The sequence below is a fragment of the Gracilinanus agilis genome, chromosome 6, assembly GCF_016433145.1.
Source record: "Gracilinanus agilis isolate LMUSP501 chromosome 6, AgileGrace, whole genome shotgun sequence".
Lineage (NCBI taxonomy): Eukaryota > Metazoa > Chordata > Mammalia > Didelphimorphia > Didelphidae > Gracilinanus > Gracilinanus agilis.
In genome coordinates, this window is record NC_058135.1 from 76,684,664 (window position 1) to 76,711,966 (window position 27,303).

The 27,303-nt window shown below is 35.4% G+C and overlaps 1 protein-coding gene across 2 annotated transcripts in view; it reads right to left on the reverse strand.

The window, feature by feature from the left end:
- ANK2 (ankyrin 2) overlaps positions 1–27,303 on the reverse strand; it is a 308,584-nt gene that overhangs the window by 80,736 nt on the left and 200,545 nt on the right. For both annotated transcript variants that reach the window (XM_044681396.1, XM_044681395.1), the window contains 5 exons: positions 23,354–23,426; positions 22,082–22,135; positions 10,412–10,556; positions 4,716–4,818; positions 1,958–2,061 (listed from right to left, as the gene is read on the reverse strand). In XM_044681396.1, the coding sequence (XP_044537331.1) occupies positions 1,958–2,061; positions 4,716–4,818; positions 10,412–10,556; positions 22,082–22,135; positions 23,354–23,426 (479 nt within the window). The remainder of the gene's footprint in view (positions 1–1,957; positions 2,062–4,715; positions 4,819–10,411; positions 10,557–22,081; positions 22,136–23,353; positions 23,427–27,303) is intronic.

The window sequence follows — 27,303 nt, forward strand, 5'->3', positions numbered from 1 at the left end:
ACTGAGTTCTTTGCATATAAATTCAAGAGACAATGCCAAGGAAACAAAGGTTTCCATTAGTTCAATTCAAGGACTCATAAATCCTCAAAAATGTTGGAAATTTTGGTTCCCTAAATGTTTCATCTAATTAGAAGAACTGAGAGTTTTTCCTATTAGAGGAGGTTTTTTTCTCACACATGATGCAGAAGACCTGCCCAAGAACATTAAAACGAAAAACACCCGTTTTTAGAAATCAGATTTTAAAAAGTTCTTGATTCTCCAAAAATATTAACTTTCAGCCACTAATTCTTAATTTTAAAACACACTTTAGGCTCAAACAATAGGTGTATTTTGCGTTAAAAGAGGAAAGTTTTTTGTAAATTGATGTGATTAAATAGAATATTTTCAATTGATAGACTACTACTAATTTAAAGAAATTGACCCCAAATTCCTGTTATCAAATGAAGGATCCTTTTGCACAGTGGATAATTACAGCTTTGTTTTGTAAATCAAATCTCTGTTGACTATTTTCTGACGTCAAACTTCACTGAAATTCACTGTCTGAACCAATATCGAGGTAGCCTGTACACAGTCAGTAACTGACAAAGCTCTGGAATTAAGAATCAAATTTTCTGGGCTTGCCTCCCAACTCTGCCACTAGCTATATAAGCAGATAACACAATAATCATAATGATAGTTTCAGAGCAATGATAATGATAGCTGTTACTTAGAGAGTGCTTTATACTTTGCACTTTAGGAACATTATCTTATTTTATCCTCACAACACTTAGGTGCTTTATAATCCTTATTTTAGTGATTTGTTAGGGTCACCTAACAAATTTGTTTGTAAGGGAATATAGAAGTCTGGATTTAAACTCAGTCTTCCTTCTATCCATGTTGAGTGCTCTATCCACTGAGCCACCTAGTTGCTTCAAAGTTCACCCTTCTGGGTCTGTAAATTGGGGATAATAAAACTTGCTTTGCTTTGTGTAAGAACCAAATTAGGGATTATGCAGAGTCCTTTTAAACCATAAAATGTATGTAAATATGAGCTATTATTAATACTACTCAAATAGTTTAGTTTCTAAAAGTCACAATACTTTTTCTTGTTTTTTATTATTTTTGTAGAGAAGTGGAAGATTTTAGATTGAAAGACAAGTCCAAATGGGTTGTTTAAAAGAAGGATCAAACAATATTCAAAACTAAATATTTTATGAGGAAATTCTGAATTTTAGTTGCAAAATAAAAGGATTTCAGTGAATAAATTAAAGAGGATCCTTTGAATAATGTTTTTATCTAGTTATTTAATATTCCTTTCCAAAGTTGTTACCTTCCAAACTTTGTGTAAAAACTTATTAAAGAGGCAGTTCAAGACATATTTAATTGACCCATTACCAGCTATTCTAATTTTACTCCTTAATAAAATGTAAAGTTCAAATTTCTTTTAATTAGGGGCTTAAATTCAATTTTCTCTTTTAATGTATTAATATTATTCACATTTCCTTGTTTATTCAGATGAAAATTTAATACAGAGCAATTAATTGATCGCCATACATTTATTAAGCACTGACTTTGTGCGAGGCACTGTGCTTGGTTCTGGGAATAAAAGAATGAAATAATCCTTACTTAAAAGAAATTTATGTTCCAATGGGTGATATTAAGATTGTGTCTTCATTTGGAAATTAGTGAGTTGAATTAAAATAAATAGCTGAAAATGAACCTCACCTTATGTAATTAACCTACTTTTTCAAAGTTTATATATTTTTATTTTTATTTCTTGGTTAATCAAATAATACTTCAAATACACTTAAGCAAATTACTGAGCTCTTCAAGGAATCTCCTTTTAAAGGAATTCTTAAGAACAAAGGTCAGCTCGACTTTAAGCTTAGATATTATCTAAAGCCACTTAGAACTGCAGTCATTTTTATTCTCATCTTTTTGACCCCTTAGTTTAGATAAATAAAACTAATTTACTCACCCAGAATGAATTGGACTGGAAGAAAGAGCCACATTATCTAAATGGTCAGTACCCCAGCTGAGACGATAGGAAGTCCTTTCTGCCTCCTTGGCCAGAGTTGATACCTAGAACCAAAGAACAATGAATTTAATAAAAATTCATACTTTTAGTTAAAAATAAATTATATCTTCTATGACTCTTATTATGTTAGATACGCAACTCTATAAATCTAGTATTTATATAAAAATGTCCAGTGATAAGTGGCATAAAATTCTTTCATCTTGGTGATCTAATAGAATAAACAAGCCAAAATGCAGATAGAGATACTAATTCAATTCAACAAATATTCATTAAAGGCTTACCATGAGTAAGACTCTGTGCCAGGCACTGAGGATACATCTTTGACAATGATACAGCCCCTGCCCTGTTGGAATTTATATCCAATTGCTGTTGTTTATTTGTATCAATCACATTCAACTCTTTATGGCCCCATTTGGTATTTTCTTGGAAAAGATGCTGGAGTGGTTTGCCATTTCTTTCTCCACCTCATTTAACAGATGAGGATACTGAGGCAAACAGGGTTAAGTGACTTGTCCAAGATCATGTAGCTTCTAAGTGTCTAAGGCTGGATTTTAATTTAGGAAGATGAGTATTCCTGACTCCTGGTCCAGCACTCAATCCACTGAGTCACCTAGCTGCCCTTATCTCCAATTATTGGGCCATAAGCAATGACAAGGGTGAGGGTTCTGGAGAAACCTGGAAGATTGATATGAACTGATGCAGAGTGAAGTGAGCAGAACAAAAACAATTTACACAATCACAGTAGTGTAAAGGACTAATTACTTTGAAAGACTTAAGAACTCTGAACAATTCAATTACTAATTATGATTCTTGAGTATCAAAGATGAATCATGCTATCCAGTTCCTGATAGACAGGTGATGGGCTCAAGACTGAGAATGGCATATATATTGTTGTCCATGGCCAATGTGGGGATTTGTTTTGCTTGACTATGTATATTTGTTACACTGGCTTTCTTCTTCCCATTTGCTAGGTTAGGTGGGGAAGACAGAGAAAGTAGAGTTGAGGTCCAAGCAGTCCCTTTGAAGAAATCTGAAAGGAGGTCAGACGGAATCACCAACAAGCAGGACAGATTTGAAAGTTAGATATCAAATGTTTTTATTTTTGAAGTTTCATGTTCAATACTCTCCTATAATATAATTATATGTAATATAATTATAATTCTATAATACATACAGAAATGGACATTTTATTTGGTATTTGTTCAGTTCAGAATAACAGAAGAAAAAGAATTTATATTCTCCTAGAGAATAAAAGACAAGTACACTGATAAATGTGTGTGTGTGATGATAGCAAGGAGAGTGACGAAGTGTTATAGGAAAATTTGAGGAGGTAAGAGAGCACCTTTATATGGGTAAATCAAGGAAAGCTTCAAGATGAAGCTGAGATCATGAGACAAGGCTGCAATGGTAGGGGGTATAGGAAGGATCTTAAACACCAAGACAAAGAGTTAGGGGTTTTATTTGGGAACAAATGGAAAGTGACTAAAATTTCTGAACCTAGAAGTGATGTAATCATATTTGTTAGGAAGTTTATCTTAGTATGAAGGAGGGATTGAACAGGTAAAATCTAAAGGTAGGAAGACCCCTTGGGAGGTCATTATAACCGTACACGTTTGGTTATAAAAATCATTATATAGGTGATAGAAAAGAGGGGACAGATGCAATAGAAATTACAAAATTTGACCTTCAATTCCATTTCTCCATTTCACAGAATTGTGACAAAAATATAGGAACAAATTTGCCTTTGGAAGTTTATAAAAATAAGGCTAGCTCTGTCATTGAAATTCTAGATTCAATCATGCCAAAACCCAATTGTCTTTTGCCTATTTTTGTATCCCCACGATTTATGTGACTGATACACAGTAAGCACTTAATAAACATTTACTGATTGACTATCGAAGTGCCCAGAAGAGATTTGCAATCTCCTTTGATAGTCCTTTTCCAGACTATAAAAACATGAATTTATGAAGGCTTAACCTAATTTAAATTGATCCTTCGTTATCATCATTTGGCCAAAAGATGAAATGGCAAAGATTTTCGCAAGGCAACCATTGGTTCTCCATAACTTTTACAATAATATAATGTAACACAGTTAAAATGATTTTAATAGACATGAATCACAACTCTCTGCTCAGTTGAAAAAATACATGAAAATGGACATATCTCAGAGGTTCACGTATTTTTTTTTGAGAAGTTGAAAGGGCTTTCACAATCATCAATTCCATTCAGGGCTGTACTCTGGAATCAGTTCAAACCAGCTTAGGAAAGCTGATTGTTAAATTTTTGGTGTGAGCATTTACACTTTGAAAATTCCCAAATGCTATATATCAGTACTTGTGATTGAGAAATTGTTAATAATACAGATAAATTTTTGTTGTTTCAGAAAGTCAATTGTTAAATAAAAATTCATCAATACATCCCTGATTCCAACCATAAGGCTGAGGCCTGGAGAAATCAAGTGATTTTTTCCAAGGTCAAGAAAATTAATGGCAGGACACAAATTTATCTCTCCTGATTAATCTCTGTTCAAAATTCATAGCTCTTTGCTTGTTGCTTTGTCAAATAAATTTCAGTTACTATATTACTTTGAAGATGATTTAAACTCTTCTTTAAACATTTCTATTAATAAACAGCATGTATACAAATTGACTTACCCTCTGAGCAATGAAATGAAAGGGAAAAAAAAAACAACACATACCTGGTGGCTGGGGATCACAACTGTCTCGTCAATCATGGCACTATCCCTCAGGTAGGAGGCATGGCTCAGAGTGTGGGACCTGTCTGAACTGAAGGATCGAAGGCTGGTAGGTTGGCAGGAAGTCATTGCCATAAAATCAGCAGCAGTAGCAGTTTTGTGAGGATGAGATGGTGGGCAGAGCAGGGAGAGTGAAAAAAAGCATGCTATTAGCTGATGATGCAACTTCCAGGAGGGGCATAAAAAGTGACCGGGGAAGAAAAGTTCTTATATTCGTGACACCAACTTTTTTTTTTCCCCAGAGAGCTGAACTAAAATATCTCTTGACTAGTTAGTATCATTTGATGAAAATGGTAGAAGAGAATCCAAATTAAAATTTGGTCCTCAATAGGGTTCATTTTCCACCTAGAAATATTTGAAACCGGCTGCTTGGCTTCATTTTACCACCCATATGAGGAATATAAAAAATGGAAATCATTCCTCTATGGAATCCTGAAAGAGGTGCATGATGTTAATCTCACTGGAATTTAGAGGGAAAAAAAGTTAGGATTAAAGCATTCATCCCTCTGGAGAGAAGGCCAAAGTGAAAGTAAAGTTTCTAAACCCGTTTCATTTTCACTCATTCTGCCTCTCTTTTGGAAACTATGAATGGTCTGAAGTTGGTGCTCTCCCCTGGAAGGTACACAGTGCTGAACTCTGGCCAGCTGCATGCTTCCTGCGGAAATGGAGTTTTTCTTGTGGGTTTCCAGCCACTTAAAAATGAAAGCCCTGTTCTTTGGGACAAAAGAAGCCCTGCACTGTTTGTCTTGACCCTAAGAATGCCAGTGGCTGAAGCAATCAGAGGCAGAAGAACACACAAAGCTTGCTTCTGCTCAAGGACACAGACATGACATCCACCAGCTCGTACTGAAAACAATCAGACACCTATGGATGTCAAGCAAGAATGGGGCATGACTAAAGAATGGAATTTCAAGATTGGAATATTCAGTGTTTTCCATTTTTAATAAGCCTTCAATTGCTTATTCCACTTATGTGGGACAAAGTTGTAATTCATCATGTGTGGTTTGGCTAGATGTAAAAGGAAAATGATTTTTATGCATATCATTCTATCAATTTAATATCATTCAGCACCCAAAAATTTTTAAAGGTGAGGGGGAAAGGACTTAGATTCACAGTATCTGCCCATCCATTTTGGGAAGATGGAGAATATGGAGGGATCCGACCTGCAATTTCATTGGCACAGGGAAGTCTCAATGAGGAAACTCCCTCAATGCAGATCAGGAAGTGTTCTGCAATTTATAGTCTAGAGCAGTGATTCCCAAAGTGGGCACTACTGCCCCCTAGTGAGTGCTGCAGCGATCCAGGGAAGCGGTGATGGCCACAGGTGCATATATCTTTCCTATTAATTGCTATTAAAATGTAAAAAAAATTAATTTCCAGGGGCCTAAGTAATATTTTTTCTGGAAAGGGGACGATGGGCCAAAAAAGTCTGGGAACCACTGGTCTAAAAGCATAATCTGGGGGCAATGACAAATTAAATGCCTTGCCTATGGTTTACACATCCAGTCTGGATCAGAGGAAGGATTAGGAAGGATGCTTTTCCTGATCCTCAAGCTAGATATCTATGCACTCGTCAGATTGCCTCTCAGCATCTCTAACACTGCAACTATTCACCTTGAAAGAGTGGACTTTACTGCCTTAGTAGCAGTGCTTAGAATTGAGTAACACATGCTGAGTAACAGGCTTCTTAGACAAGATGGCTTCAAACAATAGGAATCCAAATGCTACCTGTTTTATTTTTGCAAATTTTTTTGAAAGTTCAAACAAATGTGGAGTCAATTTTCAATGAACAATATTGTAAAAACCTCAGCAACAATGAGTGGTGATCTTTGTTGCTTCCCTCAATATTTCCCAGCCTGGCTCTGATACACAATAAATGTGAGACTATTTGACCTAAAGGGCCCATAAGGACGTTGTTCTAAATATAAATGGATCGGGAATTGCCTGAAGTTTTGTTTTATTCTTCCTTTATTTGCACAGATAGTTAATATTCGATTTTGTGCATTAAAAAAACAAAAGATGAACATTTAGATTGTGTAAGGGTAAGTGAAAATAGTAAAATATATTATTTGTGCTGCTAATTATTAATATTTAGCAGTAGTTAATGAAGTAAAAGTATATTTTAAAAGGCAGGGTATTATCTTGTCATCCATTCTTGCCCTTAAAACTAAGGAACAGTTAGGGACCCCATTCTTCATGACAATCCTTTCTTTTCTTTAATATTTTAAACCAGGGGTGGGGAACCATTTTTTTCTCAAGTATTACTGACCCATAGCAAAAATTTTATTGAGAAAGGAAAGAGAACATTTCATTTTAGCTAATTTTTTTTCCTTGAGAAATATCTCAAAGTCAAACATGTAATTTAAAAATTAAGAATAGAGAACATAAAATCTGTTTTTCATTAATGTGCTTAATATTTAAAATATATTAAATTTTATGTAAGATAATATTTTAAAATCTATCTTTTCCAATGCCATTTTTAAATAAGGAAGGAATAGAAAGAGGTGAAAAGAAGAGAGAAAGGCAGAAATGGGAGGGAAGGAGACAACGTGAAATAAAGAATAAGGAAGGAAAATACTGAGACAGAAGACAAAAATAAAAGTAGGAATGAAAGAAGAAAAAGTTTCACAGCTAGGGAGAACAGAAAGAGAACTATTCAGGAGAGAAAGAAAGGAAGCGAGGCAAGGAGGTATCTGAAACAACTGGTCTTGCCCCCATTCTACAGTCTACAGAGATTCTGTTCTGAATAGGCTACTGGAGGGCAGCCACTTATCCTAAGTTCTTGGGCCAGAGGTTCCCTACTCCAGCTTTAAATATTGGGTCTGTTCACAAAGCCATGCAGTGTTTTACAACACTTTGCAAGGGGGTGACCACTTTCTATGCAAGTCACAGTTCCTGATGTTCCATTCACAGCCTAATGAAAACAACAAAAATTTATGAAATCCTGAAGTATCACTGGGCTTCCAGGTTGTAGATTTCTGTCTAGGTTTCAGAGAGTCTTTGTTTATCTGTTCACAACGTGTCAAGTACTGATAGTAATAATTAGTGAAGACATCAGTAACAATTTAATCATGGAGGAAAAGAGTCCTCGCTTAGGAGTTAAGCATTTTTTCCAAGAACTTTTCATGCTTTATATAGAATATATGTATGTACATATATAAAAAATTTTATATATTTACTTATGTGTAAATATACACATATATTTATTTAGAAATTTATATAGAAAAATGAGGGCTAAAAGTTTTCTCATTTGGTATCTACAACTTCAGCTGTCTATGCAAAATAAAACCCCTTTTTCCCATCTGCTGATTAAATTGGGATCCCAGTAGAAATGAACTGTCAATAAGTCTACTGATAGCAGTCTGCTTTATGGCTGTGCCAATCTTTTTTTTTTTTCCCTTTTCTCTATACTTCAGTAAAATGTGTTCTTTCCTTGATAATCATGCTAGTTTAAAATCCACCACAAGGTGGTGCTCTGAGAGTGGCTCTAACTCAGAACTCTGCCGGGAATCATGTCTTCTCCATATCTTTCCTGAAATTTTTAAGTTGGGTGTACCAGCTGAGTGCTTATTCTTGAATATATTTCTTAAAAACCTAATTGTAGAGACAAATCACCAATTCCAAGACACATACTTTGATCATCAGGTCTGCAAAGTAAATGAGCAATGGATGGGGTAGCATGATAGCATCTGGGAAGATCATATGTTCATGCCATGTAATACCTACCTGGGTATGTTGCTATTGAAAGCATATTCCCCCCAAAAAAGACAAAAAAAATAGAAGGGAGAGACATAATAGAAAAAAATGGTTACCTTGCCTAAGCAGAGTGAAAGGGGAAAAAAATGACAGTGAGACTTCCTTAAACTCGCTTTCTGGAGCCCCTGATGCATTTGTGTTCTAGAAATTACAGTTTGGATCTGGAAAAGGGCTTGGGTTTTGTTTCTCCCTTTCCTTTACCTTATGTGCTGTCTGTCAGGTGTTCAGTTTAAACAGACATGTCAAATCATTCATTCTTATTTTACAGATCATCTCTAAATCCTGTAGGCTAACTCCATTCTCCCCTGAGTACTTTGAAAGAGAAAAGGCAATAGAAATCAGTAGATCGTTCTTGCAAAAGTGAAGATGGTTTGGCTGATGGGAGTGTCATTGTCTACTCCACAAATTTTATACCTGGGCAGCAGAATCAAACCATCACCATTTGCTTGTCAGTGGGCTTTAAAATCTTATTTTTAAAAAAAGTAAAAATATAGGTCAGAGAGAACAAAGTAAAAACTGGGTCAGTACCCAGTGCGATTGCCTAGTCTCTGCAAGTTCTTAGCCACTTAGAACTAGATTCTGCTGCATACTATATATACATGAAGTTATTGATTAAATTATGCTGAACATGTAATGAAAGAACTTCTTAAAGATCTTCCTCTACTATCTATAAATCTGAGACTAACATTAGTATGTAGTACTAGTCACTGTACTGCATTGAGGATAATCAATTTATTCTCTACTGAGATACATTTTTATCAGTTATGAGGATAATATTCTTACTTGATTTGTCTTAAACATAATAAACTAATTATTTCAGTTGCTATACCAAGAGATGTCACTTACATCTGTATATACAAAATATAGGTACAGGAATTCTTTTCACATAGTGACTTTCCCTATCCTGGTTTCTATACATCTCAGGTCTGCATAAGAAATTAAATGAGAATTTGGGGGACGTTTTGAAGAAACTGCAGATGATATGCAAAGGCCAGAAGGTGGCACAGAAAAAGTTTAGAAATTCAGAAATACAATATAATTATAGGATTGTATAATGTCAACATATTTTACTTTTCATACCACAAATATGCATAATTTCTTTTTTAATTAAAATAAGTAAAATGTTAAAGTTTGCCAAAGGAACATGAAACCCAGCAGAAGACACAGAAGACCCAGCTAGAAAAGCTAACATTGACCTACATATGACCTATAGCCAAATACTTGACCCAAATTTTATAATAAGGTACTGGAAACACCCCATAAAAGAAAGAGAAACAATTCAGACTTCTTCTCTGGTACAAAGGAGGATCAAAAACTTTTACACGGATTTTCCAATCATGGGGGCCCCATATCCTTGACCCCTATGTTGTAGAAGAGATATCTCTACACACACACACACACACACACACACACACACACACACACACACACAGATCTTTATCTATATATTTCTCCTTCTCTTGTTATACACATCCATATAGATAGGTATTTTCTCATTGGCACAGAAAATCTAGGAGGCCCCAAGTTTTACCTGGTTTATTCATTGAGGTTAGGTTCTTCTGCAATTGGTGTTTTGGTTTCCCAACTAGGAAAATCACTAAACTTCCTTCTAGAATTTATTTTTTCCTGATGCTTTCCCTTCAGAATATGGTTACCATTAAAGAAATCATGAAAGTATTTAAAAGTTGAGGGAATTAAAGCCAACAAGTACCCATATGTAATAATAGCCAATGGTCCTCTGAAATCCATTTTATTCTGCTATTTGAAGAAGTCACAGAAACTGAAGATAAACATCTGGGCAGCAGATTGGTTGACAACCTGAGTTATTAGTTATGATGTGAGCGCTTGCTTTAGGCACTAAAATAGGTGCTTTATGGAAATACCTGTCAGATCGTCCTCCCTCTAAGCTGTATCTCAGGTAACTCATACCATCAAGGAACTGGCTGCTGGGCAGAGAGTCATCACCTAATTCTTTCAGGTCTTCAGGTCTCAAGTATTCTCCACCATCTCCTGTCATGGTATCTTCACCTTGAAACAATTGAACAAAAACAGGAGGACACATTATATTTGTTGTTGAGTCAATAAAATATATGTTGACATACCAACTGGATTACACATAAGAGGGGGTAAGGACATTTCTACCAATGGAGCACTGCACACCAGGAAAGAGAAACACACACACACACACACACACACACACACACACACACACACAAAATTTTTAAAAACTTCTTTATAGACCCTTTCCTCTTTATCCAAAGACTTGTACTGCTTACTCTACTATTTCTGGTGGTAACACCATTCATCCTACTACTATTGCTGATGTCCCAGAGGTTATCTTAAACTCCTTCTTCTTCATCATTTCTCATATTGAGCAAGTTGCCACCCCTTGTAAATTTTACATCTGAAAGGTAGGTGACATTATTATGTTCATTTTACAGTTGAGGAAACTGAGAGACACAGGAATTAGAGGCTACTTTCCCAGGGTCACTATTAAGCATCTGAGTTCACATTGGAACTCTGGTCTTCTTGACTTCAAGCCAAGCACTCTGTCCATTGTGCTAGCAACTGCCTTATTTATGAGCAATAAAGTGGGGACTCTGTTACAAGGTGGTTTTTCCAGAGTTCATCAAATGGCGTTAGATTATAAAAGATCATAGAGAAAGCTAGTGGATGAAGCTTTGTAGCAGATTCTTACTGGCCAATGGAAGACCAAGCCATCAAAAGCTAGAGGAATTGAATGGCAACTTAATAGTAACAAGTATGATAACTGATGGTTGACGATTACAGGATGTTTGATGGTGCTATGGTGTCTGAAATCATTTAGTCATGCTACTGTGTAGGCCATCAATCAATAGAAGCAGTTTTCTGTACTTGCAACAGAAGGGATTTTAGCTTAATGAATGTGGTTCAGGATCTATTTTAGGAGTAGTGGCTCTCCTTTAATTGGAAAAAACCACTATTCTGTGGCTTTTTTCTGTTTTGGGAAGGGGTGGTATTAGGAGATTAGTAAAGCTTAAGTGGGGGTGGTGGTAATGTTTCCTAATGTTGGAAAAATTAGTATTAAAAATCACTTCCAAAATTAAATTACAACAAAAAACTTGAAACACGTTTACTATTTCCCTAAAAGATAAATTGATATCAACTTCTTCCACAGCGATACTAGAGAAATGAAACTGATTCCTTACACACCTTCTGGAAATGAGTCTTTAGGTCACATGTAGACTTCTTATCTCCTATTTCCATCTATATGTTGCTGTAAAAAAACACCTTCTAGCTGTTCCTTAAAATTAAATTATATTAAAAAGCACCTTTCTCTGCTCGTGGCATTTTGAACCACCAGACTCTTTTCCCATAGTGTAGCTACAACTTGGTTTTCTAGCCACATCTCCCATCACTTCCTATATATATATATACCCACTGTGTTGTAGCCAAACTAGCCTATTCATTATTCAAGAAATGTAGTCCAGTTGCTGCTTTCCCCCCTGTCTCTCTCCTCATTGGTTCATGTCTCATTCTTATCCACACTTTAAAACCCAGTTCAAATACCATCCACTCAATGAACCTTTCCTAATCTCTCCTGCCACATTTACATCTCTCCTCTGAGATTTTAATTTTTCTCATTGCACTTTCACAATACCTTTTATGAGAGTTATTTGTGTCCTTGTTTTATCTTGTATACTAGACATTAAGCCTGATGAGGAAAACTCTCATAATGTTTTATTCTTCCATGAATACCCTCCCAACATCTCTAATAACAACATCTGGTTATATCATGTCTTGTGATTTACAAGCTGCTTTATAACCATTATCTCGTTTGATCTATATAATATCCTGGAAAGTCATCATTACCCTCCATTTTACAAAAGAGCCTGAAGCTCAGACAGGCATTTTGACTTGTTCATGATCTCCTAGTTAGTAGATGTCTTGAGATGGGTTTTAAACCAAGATGCCCTGACTGACGTCTTGCACTCTTTTTACTATGCTAACCTGCCTCAGAATTGTTTCCACTCTGTTTCACTGGAGACTGATATTTCAACACTTAGATGACTCTGCCATTGCTGTCCAGTGGTTTATATCACAACTCCACAACCCCTCTCAGCTTATGGAATTTGTTTATAGACTCCCATAAACCTTCAATAAGGGGTCCACTCAATAGGCTGTGCATCTTCCTCCAGATCTCTTCACCTGGGGGTCAGTATTGACAAGAGTACACAGGAATTTAATGATGACTCAATCATCTCATTTACCAATCACACACATTCTCATTGCTATCTTTCATATACTGACAGTGGTGAATCCTTGGTAATATTCAATAGCTTATTCATATCTCCGTTACCCTTTGGGTGACCCACAAGTCTTAACTCTCAGGATAGTCCTTTATTTTGTGATTGAACATCAAAAGAGAAAAATGAATAACACTCATACTTCCACAATTATACCTCTGATGATTAGCAACTCAAAGAACTTTTAAAATATCACTAAAAGGCTTATGCTGGGCCAACTAATCATTTACATTTACAGTGACACATGCTAAGTTTGATTTGTTTCTCAGTCACCTCTCTGACAAGTAATCCATAATTATAAGCGACTACGGAAGGAACATCAGTACTTCATTTCATTCTCGTCTTTAGGAGAATGAAATACCAACCATTAAGGAAAGGATTATTCAATTGTCAACTGATAGAGGCAAATAATAATCCCCAGCTCTGCTATTACAGTTCTTTCGATAAGCTTGTCAGTCAAAAACTCTGCATCTTGTGGGCAGAAAACTCTGTTAGGCATTTAATGGAAGGGGACCCAAAGGCGATAAATTCTCTGTTTCCTTCACTAACTATAAAAGTTACATGGGGGGGGGGGAACAAAAAAAGAAATCATAAATAGAGTTCTCAGAGAAGCTGTACATATGTACAGAGAGGTATGCCTTATTTGGATTCCATATTAGGTACTCATAATTTATGGCATAATCAGCATTTTGAGAAAGTCATTCATGGAAGCTATTATAAAGAGATTTTATGACATTATTCTCTCATTGAATTTAGAAGCATAGGAAGAGGATCGTCCAATGTTCCTCAAATGAAATGTTTGAAAGTTTAGGATCCAATTAAATCCCCTTTCACTCCACTTTTAGGAAATGTTAAATAAACTCCCTTCTGACATTGTTTGGAAAATCTCCAAATTCCGTGCAGGAATTTGACAGAGTAACTATTTCATTCTGAAGCCTTCATTTCCAGTAAGTTCAAAAGCAGATTAAGTGAGAGAAACATGGAAATTATTAACTTCCATCAGGCCAGGATTGCAGCCCCTACTTCCTCCCTGACAATGAAATAGCTGCATGACCTTGGACAAGTCACTTAGACTATGGACTTTATTTCTTCATCTGAAAAATGAGAAGTTTGAACTAGATGGTCTCTAAGTTCCCTTCCAACTTTAACAGTTGATGGTATTTCTGTGTCACTGTTACATATAATAAAAACCATTACAAACAGTTGTTTTTTCACTGTTACATATAATAAAAACTATTACAGTTGTTTTTTTGGAGTCTGTTTTGTAACATTTCAAATTTCAACCGAAATCATATGTAATTTTGAAATGGGCAAGACATTTGATATTGTACAATAGCTCTGTTAAATGATCATTAATATGTGATAGAGATGAAAGGCTGGTTTGATTCACTTAATAACAAGGCTAAAAAGGAAGTTATAAAAGGAATCTTTAAACATATTGTCAAAGCTTGAAGGAGGCTGGAGGTTTCAGGAGCTGCAAAGCTATTTTTCAGAGCTACAAATTCATATGATTACTTGCACTTTTCATGCAGAGTTCCAAAACAGTGACAGATGGGGAGTCACGAAGACCTGAGCTTAAATACTATCTCAGACATTTACTAGTGTGGGATCTAGGGCAAGTCACTTAATCTTCTCATACTCAGTTTGCTTGTAAAATGTGGAATAATAACAGAACCTACCTCTCTGGGTTTTTGTAAGAATCAAATGAAATCGTGTATATTTTAAAGTGTTCTCAAACCTATAAAATGTATTATTATTATTAATAAACATGGAATCATTATACATTTTGACCTAGGAAGATTAACTTAGTGGGCACCATTATGTTCATTAAAGATGTCTCAAAACTTAACACTGATCCTGTCTCTTAGCAACCAGCATTTCTAAGTATCACATTTATGTTTGCTATGCTTTTTTATGAATACTTCAACTAATTCCAAGAAAGACTTTTGATATTTTTTCTTATTGATTTGCAGTTTTAAAAAATAAGAATTACAAGGTAGAAAATGCCTTTTAAGCTTATTTCAACTAGGGATAGCATAATCAATAACTAGCCCACTTATGGAGTGCTTTTTCATTATAAAGTACTTTCATTCATTTGATTATGAGAAAAACCACTTTGTAGGGATGGAGAACATACAAAGATTTGATGGCACAGAGTATAAAGTACTAGCCCTGAGGTCAGGAATATCTGAGTTCAAATATGGCCTCTGATACTAATTAGCTGTGTGACTCCAGGCAAGTCACAACCTGGCTTGCCTCAGTTTTTTCATCCATGGAAATGGCAAATCATTCCAATATCTCTGCCAAGAAAACCCCAAATGGGATCATTAAGAGTTGGACATGACTGAAAAAGAACTGACTATATTGGCTCTCTTGGAGTTTACCGTCTAATCAAAAGATAAGACACCAAACACAGATAAATATAATACATGATGCTATGTGCTAAGTACAACACAATACTACATGGGAAGTGCAACAAAATATTATGAAACAAAGTGTTCCTTATGAATGAAGAAAGGAAAGTAAAAATCAAGTATTAAATGCTTATAATATGCCAAGCATTGTACTAAGTCCTAGGAGACAAATACAAAAGCAAAGCTGATCTCTTTCCTTAAAGAGCTTATTTTCTATTAGAGAAAACTATAAACATTTAGGAATAGTGGCCAGGGAGGAGGAGGAAAAGTTAAACAGACGGTGAGTGGGGAATTCCTCACTGGGGAATTAGATTTACCTGCCCCATCCAAGAACAATGGCAGAATTAATCTTATTACCATTGAGGATTCCAGAACTTGGGGCTGGGGAGTGATAGAGAAGAAAGGACAAATGAGCTGAAAAGATTGGATAGAAGAAGTGAAGAAAGGAAGAAGTGAAAGAAAGCATGATGGAACTTTCCTGATATAATATTCTAGAAGAAGCCATCCCTTAAATGATTACATAGCTATAATTATATTATTTTCATTACAAATATATTTAGATAAAATATATATTTTAGTATTTTATGTGATTATTACTCTTACTGGATCTTCATATCAGAACTATGACTAAAATCTAGGTCTCTTGATTCCTATTTTATCACTCTTTCTAAATACATGCATCTTTTACTATGAAGAGGACAGAGGTATAGGTTATTCAGAATACTGGATTATTTATAAATTATACTTGCCTTTATAAGGCAGCTAGGTAGCACAGTGAATAAAGTACCAGTCATAGTGTCAGGAAGACTTATCTTCATGAGTTCAAAGCTGTTCTCAGACACTTTCTAACTTTGTGACTCCAGGGAAGTCACTTAACTCTCTTTGCCTCAGTTTTCCTCATCTGTAAAATAAGCTGGAGAAGGAAATGGAAACCACTCCACTATTTAGAAAACCCCAAATGGAGTTATGAAGAGTCAGATATGACTGAAAACCTGAAAACTACTGATCAACAAAAAAAATTCAATCAGATATACATATTAAGTCAGAAATGGATATATAGAGATGTATAACTAGCTACATTAGTAAATAAACACACATTTATTCACACATTTCTAAAGCTAGAAGGGACTTTAGAAATCCAATTCAATCCTTTCATTTTATAGATTAAGGAAAAGAAGGTTAAGAGAGAGACTGACTTGTCTAGTTACAAGGGTAAGAAATCTTAAGGCCAGGATTTAAATACAGGGACTGTGATACTAAATCTCATTGCTTTTTTTCCCCCCCCATGCTTCTTCCCTCTAAACTGAGACCTTAAAACTTTTTTGTGCTCTGGATCTGTTTAGAAATTTGGTAAAAAATGTGGATCCCTTCTCAGAATAACATTCTTAAATGTCTAAAATAAAATACATAGGATTACAAAGGAAACCACTTATGTTGAAATATAGTTATCAGAATATTTTTTAGATGAGTTCAGAGATCCTGAATTAAAGCTCCTTACTCTAGATTAAGCAATTTATAAATAAGAGAACCAGGAGCCATTCCTCTAAACCTTCACAACATGTCATATATATTCCATTCAATATAGAAGCATAGACCTATCTGAAATGATCTTACACACGGTCCTCTATGCCCTTATGGAAATTAAATGTGCTCCTCAGTTTCTTCATGTATAAAAAGAAGAAGTTGTAATTGATAACCTCTGAAGTCTTTCTCAGCTCCAAGTCTCTGATATATGATCCAAAGAGCCCATTACATTGTGATTCGGTATTTGTCCTCCTTTTCTTCTTTATTTTAAAAAATAGTAAGCTGGCTGTTGAATAACATTTAATTTTAAAATTAAAATCTGACTTTGCTTGCTATGTGACTGTCAGCAAGTCCCCTTATATCTCTGAGCTTAAGTTTGCTTATCAATGTCCCACTGATGGTGCTGTTGACTTTGTTTGACATTAAACGACATATAATGATAAGGTGCTCTTACCACATGAGGCTGCCATGTTTGATTCCCTGTAATGTGTCAGTCATTGAAATGACTAATGAGAGGTTTTAAAGATCCCACAGTAAAGACACAGAACTGGGGCTGGCAGCAGCAGCAGGGACTCTCATGGGGTCCATATCAGGCTCCTTTTTGTGCTCCTATTCTATCTTCAAATCAAGTCAGGCATGCTCCCCTTTTCCTTTTGCCTCCAAGTATCTATATTCTATTTAAACTCACTGTTTAACTTTTTGTAAACTGACTTCCACCCCACCCCCAACTGCTCTACTCTAATTGCTCCCTATTCACTAATGATGATGCTGAGAATGCCTTGGGTTTTCAAAGCCCTTTACAAATAGTATCTAATTTGATCCTGACAACAACTCAACCGGGCTGGTGCTGTTACGCCCAATTTTACAGATGAGGAAACTGAACCTGAGAGAGATCTGTTAAGTGACTACCTCAAGGTCACACAGTGTGTCAATGTCACTATTTTTATAAATAAATAGTATTTAAATAATATCAATTAATTAGAATTAAGTAACTTAATTAAATACATTAATTTACTTATATGTGATTATATAAAATACATATGTAATATGTTATATGTAATTATATTAATTTAATTAATTAAAATTAATTTGAAGAGTATTTAATATTAAAAGACAGTATTTGACCTCATGTCATTCTGATTTTAAGTTCAGGACACTATTGACAACATCACCTAAGCTGCTAATGCTCTCGTAATAGCCAAAACCTAATGGTCTTTTCTCAAGCTTCATCTTCTACCCAATGTGTAGCATCTGGCCCCATTGATCATGTTTTTCCTCTTAGAAATCTCTCCTCCCTTTTTCTTCAGTGACGATGCACTCTTTTTTGCTTGTGCTGCCTTTGTAAGCACTCCTATTTCTCTTTCTTTCAATTCTTTTCTTGCTTCTCAAGGGGGGAAAATTACCCAAGATCAGAAATTACACATTACTTAGTTTCAAGGAAAAATCAAAGTAGTTCCAGGCTCACAAATTGTCTCTCTACCTCAGTAGTTATTAGCCTACTTGCTAGTAGAGATATTAAAAATTCTCTAAATATTATAGAATGAATTTTTAAATCACTTTTTAAAAAAACTCTGTGTCTTAAAAGCAATACTAAGTATCAGTTTCAAAGCAGAAGAGTAGTAGAGCCTAGGAAAATATGACTAAGTGATTTACCCAAAGTCTCATTGCTAGGATGTACCAGAGATCATATTTGAACCCAGGTCTTCCCAATCCAGGTCTTGTACTATATCTACTGAGTCATCTAGCTGTATTTTTTTTAATATGATTTTTTTAAAGGGAGGGATAAAATACATAGAGGCATTTTTTTCCTGGGGTAACAAATAAAGATATACCTAATTAGCCCTTACATGGCATCTTATGAATTATGCTTGAAAATTTAAATGTAGCTAGTTGTATTTTTGATACATCATTTTTTTTTGCCATAAAGTTAGAAAAAACACAAAATAAGAAGAAAAACTCAATGGACATACATCAAAATTTGAATTTAAAGAAAACAATGAAAGGCAAAAATCGGTATTCTTGGCATGTAAAATTGTGAACTATTTCATATAATGTACTGATACAATAAACTTTATCATATAATAAAGCCATACTACAAATCTATTGTGTTTAAAGTATTAGAGTAGGCAGGGAAAACTGACTCAATTTTTTATACTAATGATTACAATTTTCTACATGAAAGAGTTTATTTTCAAAATAAATCCCCTTCATATATGTGAATTATTTTATAAGAACATATTATCAATGTTTAAATTATCATCTTCAGTCTTTTGCCAGATTTCTCATCCATATTTGAATTGTCCCCTAGAACTTTCTACCTACTCTGTCCCACAAGCAATCAAAGATGTGTTTCCAACTTAACATTTTCTCCCTAAAACTAGGCTTTTCCTTCTATTTTCTCTAAATGAGCTTACTATCCTCCCAGTAACCCAGCTCAAAACTGTAGGGTCATCTTCTTCCCTTGCCCATCTCAGGTCCCATGTCTGATCACTGACAAAAAGAATTAGAGGTGGAAAGGACCTTGGAGGCCATTGGATTCAAACCTCTCATTTTAGATTTGAGCAAACTGAGGTTGAGAAAAGTCAAGTGATTTACTTGAAGTAACACTTCCAATTAATGTCAGAAGTAAGATTAGAACTCATGTCTTTCTGACTCCAACTCTAGAAATCTAGCCAATGTTCCATGTGCCTGCCTAATTACTAACCAATTCCTTTGAGTTTTACCTCTCCAATATCTCACTTTCCCCCACCCCTCCCTTCTCTGTCTCTTTCTCTCTTTCTCTTTTCCCCACTGCCCCCTTTTCTCTCTATGCTGATTCTCCTGCTCTCTGTGTATAAAAGCTATTCTGGACAGTAATATAGACAGAACATGATAGCTTTCTGGCTCCTTTCTGAATGTTGTTAACGTGTTTCATTAATGTCTAACTCTTTGTGACCCCATTTAGCATTTTCTTGTCAAAGAAACAGGAGTAGTTGGCTGTTTTCTTCTCCAGCTAATTTCACAGATGAGGCCAACAGGGTTGAATGATTTACCCAGGGTCACACAACTAATAAGTGTCTACGACTGAATTTGAACTCAGGTTTTCCTGACTCCAGGTGCATCATTCTATCCAATATGGTACTCAGTTGCCCTTTTTGAATACAATTAGAAAATATCTCCTGTCCATCTTCCTGGTGAATTCAGAATCCTATTCAGTTCTCTTTTGGGGATTATCTGGTCTCTGTCACAACAAAGGAAACATCACCAAATGGGAAGGTCCCAGGAGCCCAAGTATCTTTTAAACTCAGCCTCAGAGGCAGGCATAGATTGTGCATCAACTCTTTGTCTCCAAGCACTGCTGTTCACTTCCCAGGGAACTGCCCTAGCATCCCTTCTTTTCATTCTCATGATCACCATGTTAGGTCAGGTCTTCATTTCCTATACTATTGTAATAGCCTCTCGAATGGTCTTCTGGCCGTTAATCGATGTCCCTTCTAGTCCATCATTCATTCTGGAGCCTAAGAAGTATTCCTCATGCTCCATCTTGCTACCATACTCTCCTGTGTCCTGGTTTATCACATATTTTTCATCCTGGATAGAATCTAATATTACAAGGAAATTATCTAAACTTCCTTGATGTTGATCTCTCCCTAGTCTCTTGGCTATGTTATGATAAAAAATGTAAGCCTGCCTTATTATATCATGTAGGCATGGGTCAGGATGAAAGGTGAGGCTGGACACTGGAGATGAATCCATGGGAAGTATATAAAATACAAGCAGTAAATAGTATACTCTGGCTATCTAAGAACAGCAAGCTTGCAGAGAAGATCTCAAGGACACTAAGGGAGAGAGAGAATCTGGAGGAACCCCAAACAGAACAGAGGACATGAAATAAAAATGGGAAGGACAATTGTTCATATAAAGGAAAGGGTCTGGACCAAGAGTAAAGATGTCCTAACTGGGGATTATATGCCCAAGGCAGGTGCAAACATTAGTGGACCTTTACATAGGGACTGAAGGAGGGCTAGTCAATGGGAGAAGAAAACAGTGAGGTGCTATCTAGAATACAAATGTGTGTCTGAGTAGAATTTAATGACATGTTAGTCCCTGCATGTAATGCCAAGAGCTGAGCTGGAAGAGGGATACACACAGGGTAGTCCTTCAATGAATTATATTAGAAAATCTACCAAATACCTGCATTACAAAGCTGTATGTGCATGTAGATCTCTTGCTACCTATGTGTCTTGGTAAGTTGCAAAGAAGACAAGGGGCAATGCCAAAAGAAAGCAGATTAGAGATAACTTTTCTATGTTATGGAAAGGTGAAGATGGATTTCCCTAAAATCAACTGCATGTTTAATGTACTAGTACAATATTTTAACAAAAAGAATGCTGTGAGAGACCATTTTGCTTTAAAATGGAGGGAGGAGAGGAATACTTTGGCAAACTAAACAAAAACTCCCTAATTTTTCTGTTTTCTAAACCCAACCTTACATATATAGCCTTTAGCAGGTGGAATAAAGGCTCCTTCTCTATTAGTCAAGTTTATCTGCTTTTCTCTAATGTTTATCTACAGTGCTTAAAGACTTCCTTGGTCTAAAGTACTTTAAAATTTATGGTGCCTTTATTCATAGCATAATATCTTGTGCATAGTCTTAAAACAGTCTTTTGGGGGCAGCTGGGTAGCTCAGTGGATTGAGAGCCAGGCCTAGGGAGGGGACGTCCTAGATTCAAATCTGACCTCAGACACTTCCTAGGTGTGTGACCCTGGGCAAGTCACTTGACCCCCATTGCCTACCCTTACCACTCTTCTGCCTTGGAGCCAATACACAGTATTGACTCCAAGAAGAATGGTAAGGGTTTAAAAAACAAACAAACAAACAAAACAAAACAAAAAAAGAGTCTCTTGACTGTTCCTGTGAGAGTGGCATTACAAACAAACAAAAATATGAAATACATTAATTCTGGTCACTTAAATTGAATTGCCAAAAGACTAGGATGAGATCAACATCAAGGAAGTTTATGTTATGATCCTCAATTTGTACATTCTGAGAGGAGAGGCTTTTTTTGGTGGGAGAGTGATAGGGAAATAAATGCTATAGGAAAGCCACTCAGGATGTTTAGTCACAAAAAGATCAGAGCCATGGTGGCTCCTAAGATCACAAATGCACACACTCCAATACACACTTCTACACCCACATGCACTACAGAATAAACAGATTAGTGTTAGCCACCCAGATTTAAATATTATGCAAGTTGCTTTAAGCAACCAAAAAACAAGGAAGAGAAAGGAAAAGCAAAGAAAGGTTTCACTCCAAGAATTTCACTCCAAGAATTTCATCTAATAGTACCTGAGTCACTAAGTGCTTCACCATCAGAAAAGTGGCCGCCAGACTGTTTTAAGGCTATGCAACACACAAGTAAAAAGGATAAAGATGGTGCCAAATTACAAAAGAAAATCCTATACATGGCAATCTCCTTTCTATAATTATTTTTCTTTTGCTGAAAAGGTGGTAGGATCAATTGAAAAGCAATATATACATGATTCCATAACAATGTATCTTTACTGTCTTCTTCAATTCTTGACTAAATAGTGTCAAATATTTGTCCATCTATGGCTTGGTATTCCCGGCAAAAGCCAGATCCCATTTCATATGCTACCTATAGGTGGTATTTACTAACTGCATCGAAACAAAACATTTCAAAATGGAATGTGAATTAAATAGGAGGCAAGTTAGTCAAATCTCAAGTTTTTATCATTAAAAAAACCTTACAGGTAGGAAAAATATAATGTTAATGTCTCTTTATAAAAGTAATAGTAAATAATAACCAAATGGTTTCTTTATGAATACAGTTTCCAATTTCTTTTTTTTCCCCTAATCTATCAAAGTTATGCTGTTTTAAAATTAGAGATTAATTAACCATTTCCCCACAAAAATCTCTGCCTTCTATAATTAGCGCTAGATTTACCTGGATAAAATTTTCCAAAAAAGTAAAATTAGTAGTATATTCTTTTCTTTAAGGGAATTTTATTTCAAAATGATTCCAATTATCACTGACCCATGATTAAGTTCAAATTCAGACTCATGAATCAATTATCTTCAATGGATAACTGTACATGTTTTCCTTTTGGTCTTAAGTGTATTCTATATGCATATGTTAATAAGAAGCAAAGATTTAAGATTATTCTTTTGATGAGAATATCTCTTGAATCCTAACAGCACATTTTTAAAATCCTATAATAATAATAAAATAAACAAAATCCTATGTTTACCTGAAAATATAAGCAAATTTCCAAAAGACAAATCCTTAATAATATCATCATAGTACTTTAATATTCAATCTCTACTTTTCTATTCTTCTCTACTATATTAGAATTAGAAACAGCAGTAAAGACAATTTAGGAGTGAAATTAATTGATCAAGATATCTTTGCTTAGAATATTCCCTTGATGTAGTAGAAATAAATGCATTAAAAAAAAAAACTTTGTCAAAGACTGGAATAGATTTAGCTGTTAAGGCCCTGACAATCACAACCCTTGCACCAGTTATTTCACATAAAAATGTTATTGTGTACCTGTGCAACATGAAATGAGCACTTAAGAAAGTTAATGAAGTACTCACCTTCTTCATCAGAAACATCAAGGACCTCCGTCATTGTCTCAGGTACATTTAGCTTATGTTTTTCAGTAACAGTCTGAAAAGAAAGAATCAAGAACACTCAAGTTTTGGCTTTGTCACTGCCTATAAAACAGGTCAACATGGGGAGCTATCTTCCATAACCACAACCCAATTGCCACTGGTGATTCCATCTTTTCTCCATTTTTATTTCGAAGAGTTCATCCTCTTTTCTAAAACCTCCCTTGCTTTCTCATTGAAATAAAGATCATTTGCCTCAGTGAGACTTTGCAGAGAAGAAAGCTGTCTTTTTCTGGTTTCCCGTTTTTAAGAACATTCTCTAACATAAGAATTCATAGATAGCCCACTCGGAGAAATTCAACTAATGTTTTAGGGCAGTTTAAAAATGAATTAGGTAATGTCTACAGAAGAGTTTTACAAAGTTGCAAGGAACATATGGAATTTATTAAAACTGCCAAATTCTTGGAAATGAAGCTAGGAGCAATACGAAATGTCTAAACTAAAAAAAGATGTAGGTATTTGGGCAGAGAATATGATGCATCTCTTTGGGGATTAGGTGATCAACAGAAGAACATCAATCTTTCAAAGTATTTCTCCTCTCTAAGAGTCTATTATGATGGTCCCTGTCCTGTTAGGAATGTATGCCGTGGTTTCCAAATCGCCTGACTTGAATTCTTATACTTGGGACATGTGGGTTTTTCTTAATAAATGTATGAATAGAGAGCTTGTTTTTGTGTTGTCCATTATAGTCTGTGATGGTTCAAAGTTTAATAAGCCATAACTCCCAATAATATTCTTTTTTTAATCCTTAATGTTTCAGTAACAACTCTAAGACAGAAGAGCAGGGCTAAGCAAATGGGGTTAAGTGATTTATTATTACTTACACAGCCAGGAAATATCTCGGGGCAGATCTGAGCCCAGATCTTCTTGATTTCTCCATAATGATACCAAGCTGCCCCAGCTCCCAAAAATATTCTAAACCCCCTTTGCACAATGTATTTACAATGGAATATACAACTGAGGACCAATAGAGAAGGGAAAAGTCATAATGGTGTCTATGTCACAGTTTATTTCTTTGTTGTTATTTCTTTGTTATTTTTTTTAACCTTTACCTTTCATCTTGGAATCAATACTGTGTATTGGTTCCAAGGCAGAAGGGCAATAAGGGCTAGGCAATGGGGCTTAAGTGACTTGTCCAGGGTCATACAGCTGGGAAGAGTCTGAGGTCAGATTTGAACCTTAGACCTTCTCTCTGCAGGTCTCCTCACTTATTTCTTATTTCTCCAATCCTTACTTTTCTTTTTGCTCTAATACTGGTTTTGCATGCTATTTCCATACTTAATATTCAATAATATAGAGAGTGGCACACTGAAAGCAGATCTCAGAGTCTAGAAGAGATGGACCCAAGTTCTATCTCTTGTATAGAGGGAAGAGAAAGAAAGGGAAGGAGGGAATAAGTGTATATATTGGCACTTTTTACATGCCAGGAACCATCCTAAGCACTTTACAAATATTATCTCATTTGAGCCTCACAACAGTTTCTGGGATTTAGGTACTATTATGATCCTCACTATACATATGAGGAAACTAATGCAGACAAAGGTGCTGTGCCTTGCTCAGGATCACACAGCTAGGAAGCATCCAAGTTCACATTAGAACTCACGTTTTGCAGACTTCTGTCTCAGACCTCTGTCCACTGTGCTAACTAGTGATCTCTCTCTCTCTCTATTGTTTTTTTGACCTTGGACAAATTCCTTAGCCAGCCAATCCTCTATATAACTCCCTATGACTCTAAGTTTTAGAGAAAGTAATAACTCTCACTGGCAGAGGGAGCTCCTCACTGGGAATTTTTGAGATGGATAAAATAAAGATCAGATTTAAAAAAATTGAAATGCTTTCAGGTATTCAATGGTACATAGCAATATTGACTGTGAAACCATTGTGGATGAATCTAGAACATTTCACATCCCACATAGTGTTAAAGATTATTAGGCGCCAGAAATTAAATTAGTGTTATTCAAACTTCATTTAAATCACAATTGAAAATGGAGATAGCAATGGCTGCTCTTTGAGATGCCTCCAAACTTGCAATTTCTGGTCCATTGCAACAACAAGACTGAAATGGCAATGGCTGTGAAAGTTTTCACAGATGAAAACAATTGTAGTGTTTTGAGAAAACAGTCCCCCAAAGTGTGAAAGAGTCGTTAAATGGAGCAAGGAAAGCTCTACACTCAGCTGTGAATATTTTACATCATGTTTTTGGCCAAGAGAATGAAGGAGGATGTCAGAAGTGGTGGTCAAGAATTTTCTGAAGTCCAGATATTTTTAGATCAGAAGGCTGTGTGGGAGCATTCATGTCTTCTCAAATCCTATTTCCTTTCCTATTTCCAGAAACCACAAACTCTATCCTATTTGGGTAATTCTGGGGTGGGTGAGGGAATATTTGAACAATTATCTCCTTCAAAAGCTTAGTATATCTCTTTGACTTTTTATCACAAATTATATACTTCTAAAAAATGCTCAAAATACCCTGTGTTATAATGGGTTGTCAACATTTTAAATAATTAGAATGGCAGTTTGTATTTTCCTACAACCAATCATGAGCCAAACTATATACTACATGTTTTATTTATTGCTTATAAACAAATTTTATATAATTCCTCAACTAACTCATAGATTATCACCCTTCTCCTATCAGATGTGTGGCCATGGGCAAGTAATTTAACCTTTATGAGACTTGGGCAACTTTCTAAAGTTTAGCTATTAGAATTCCATATGAGGAGCAGCTCTAGAGCTGAGAAGACATGAATGCTCTCATCCAGCCTACTGGTTTAAAAGTATCTGGACTCCAAAAAGTTCTTGACCTGGAGACTGGAGCTCCTGAGTTCCAATTTGGCCTCAGATAATTCCTAGTTGTATGTCCCAGGGCAAGCCACTTAACTCCAATTGCCTACCCCTCTCGATTCTAAGAAAGAAGGTAAGGTTTGTTGTTGTAGTAGTTCTTGCTTTTAATTTTTACATGTGATTTTTTGATTTCAGTTAGTAGGAAGAGTCTCCATGCTGACATTTATGAATCCACAACAAGCTTTAAGCCCTTTGAGAATAAAACCACATCTTCTTCATCTTCTCTTTGTCCTGGTATTCCTGGAAAACTTCACCAATTAAATAAAAATGACCTAATTATCTAAACAGAAGTAAGAATGTTTATGTTTAGATATGGAAATTGAATTAAATGTCACAACATATTCGCTAACTCAATTATTATCAGAGTTTTGCACCAATAGGCTTAAATGCTCATAAAACAAGGTGCTGTGAATGCAAGTCCAGCCTTTTTTGGTCTTAAGTAAGGAAATAAATGGAATACTCTTTCTAAAAAGGAGAACTGAGAGTCTTTTTTTTCTAAATTATTATTAATTTGGGCAAGTGACTTGGAAATGATTTATCCAAATTAAAAAACTCACTTTTACTTTTAAATTTTAAATAAACAGACTAGTAAAATTCGAGGACCACTTTTATACAAACCTATTCAAAGCACTGGGAAAGGTCCAGTGAGGGACAAAGAGATGGACAAGGTGTCTTCTGCACCATTAAGGAACTCACAGCCTAACAGGGTACTTAAATAAAGCATTTGTACAAATAACAATGTAGGTATGATGATATTGATAGGTGGGAACAATGTCCACAAAGTATATGGGAGCACAGAAGTAGAAGTAATTTCTTTCCTTTGGGGAAATGTAGAGGTGCTAATATTTTAATGAGGCTTTGACTCATGAATAAGATTTTGATGATGCATTAACAGCCTATTGTAGCCTTCTGGTAATTGCCTGCTGACCCAGCTGACAACCCTATATACAAAGGTCTCTGAACAGTAGTATTTTTGTTACAGAGTAAATATCTGATTCAGGTCATGAGCAAATTATGACATCTTTGGTTTT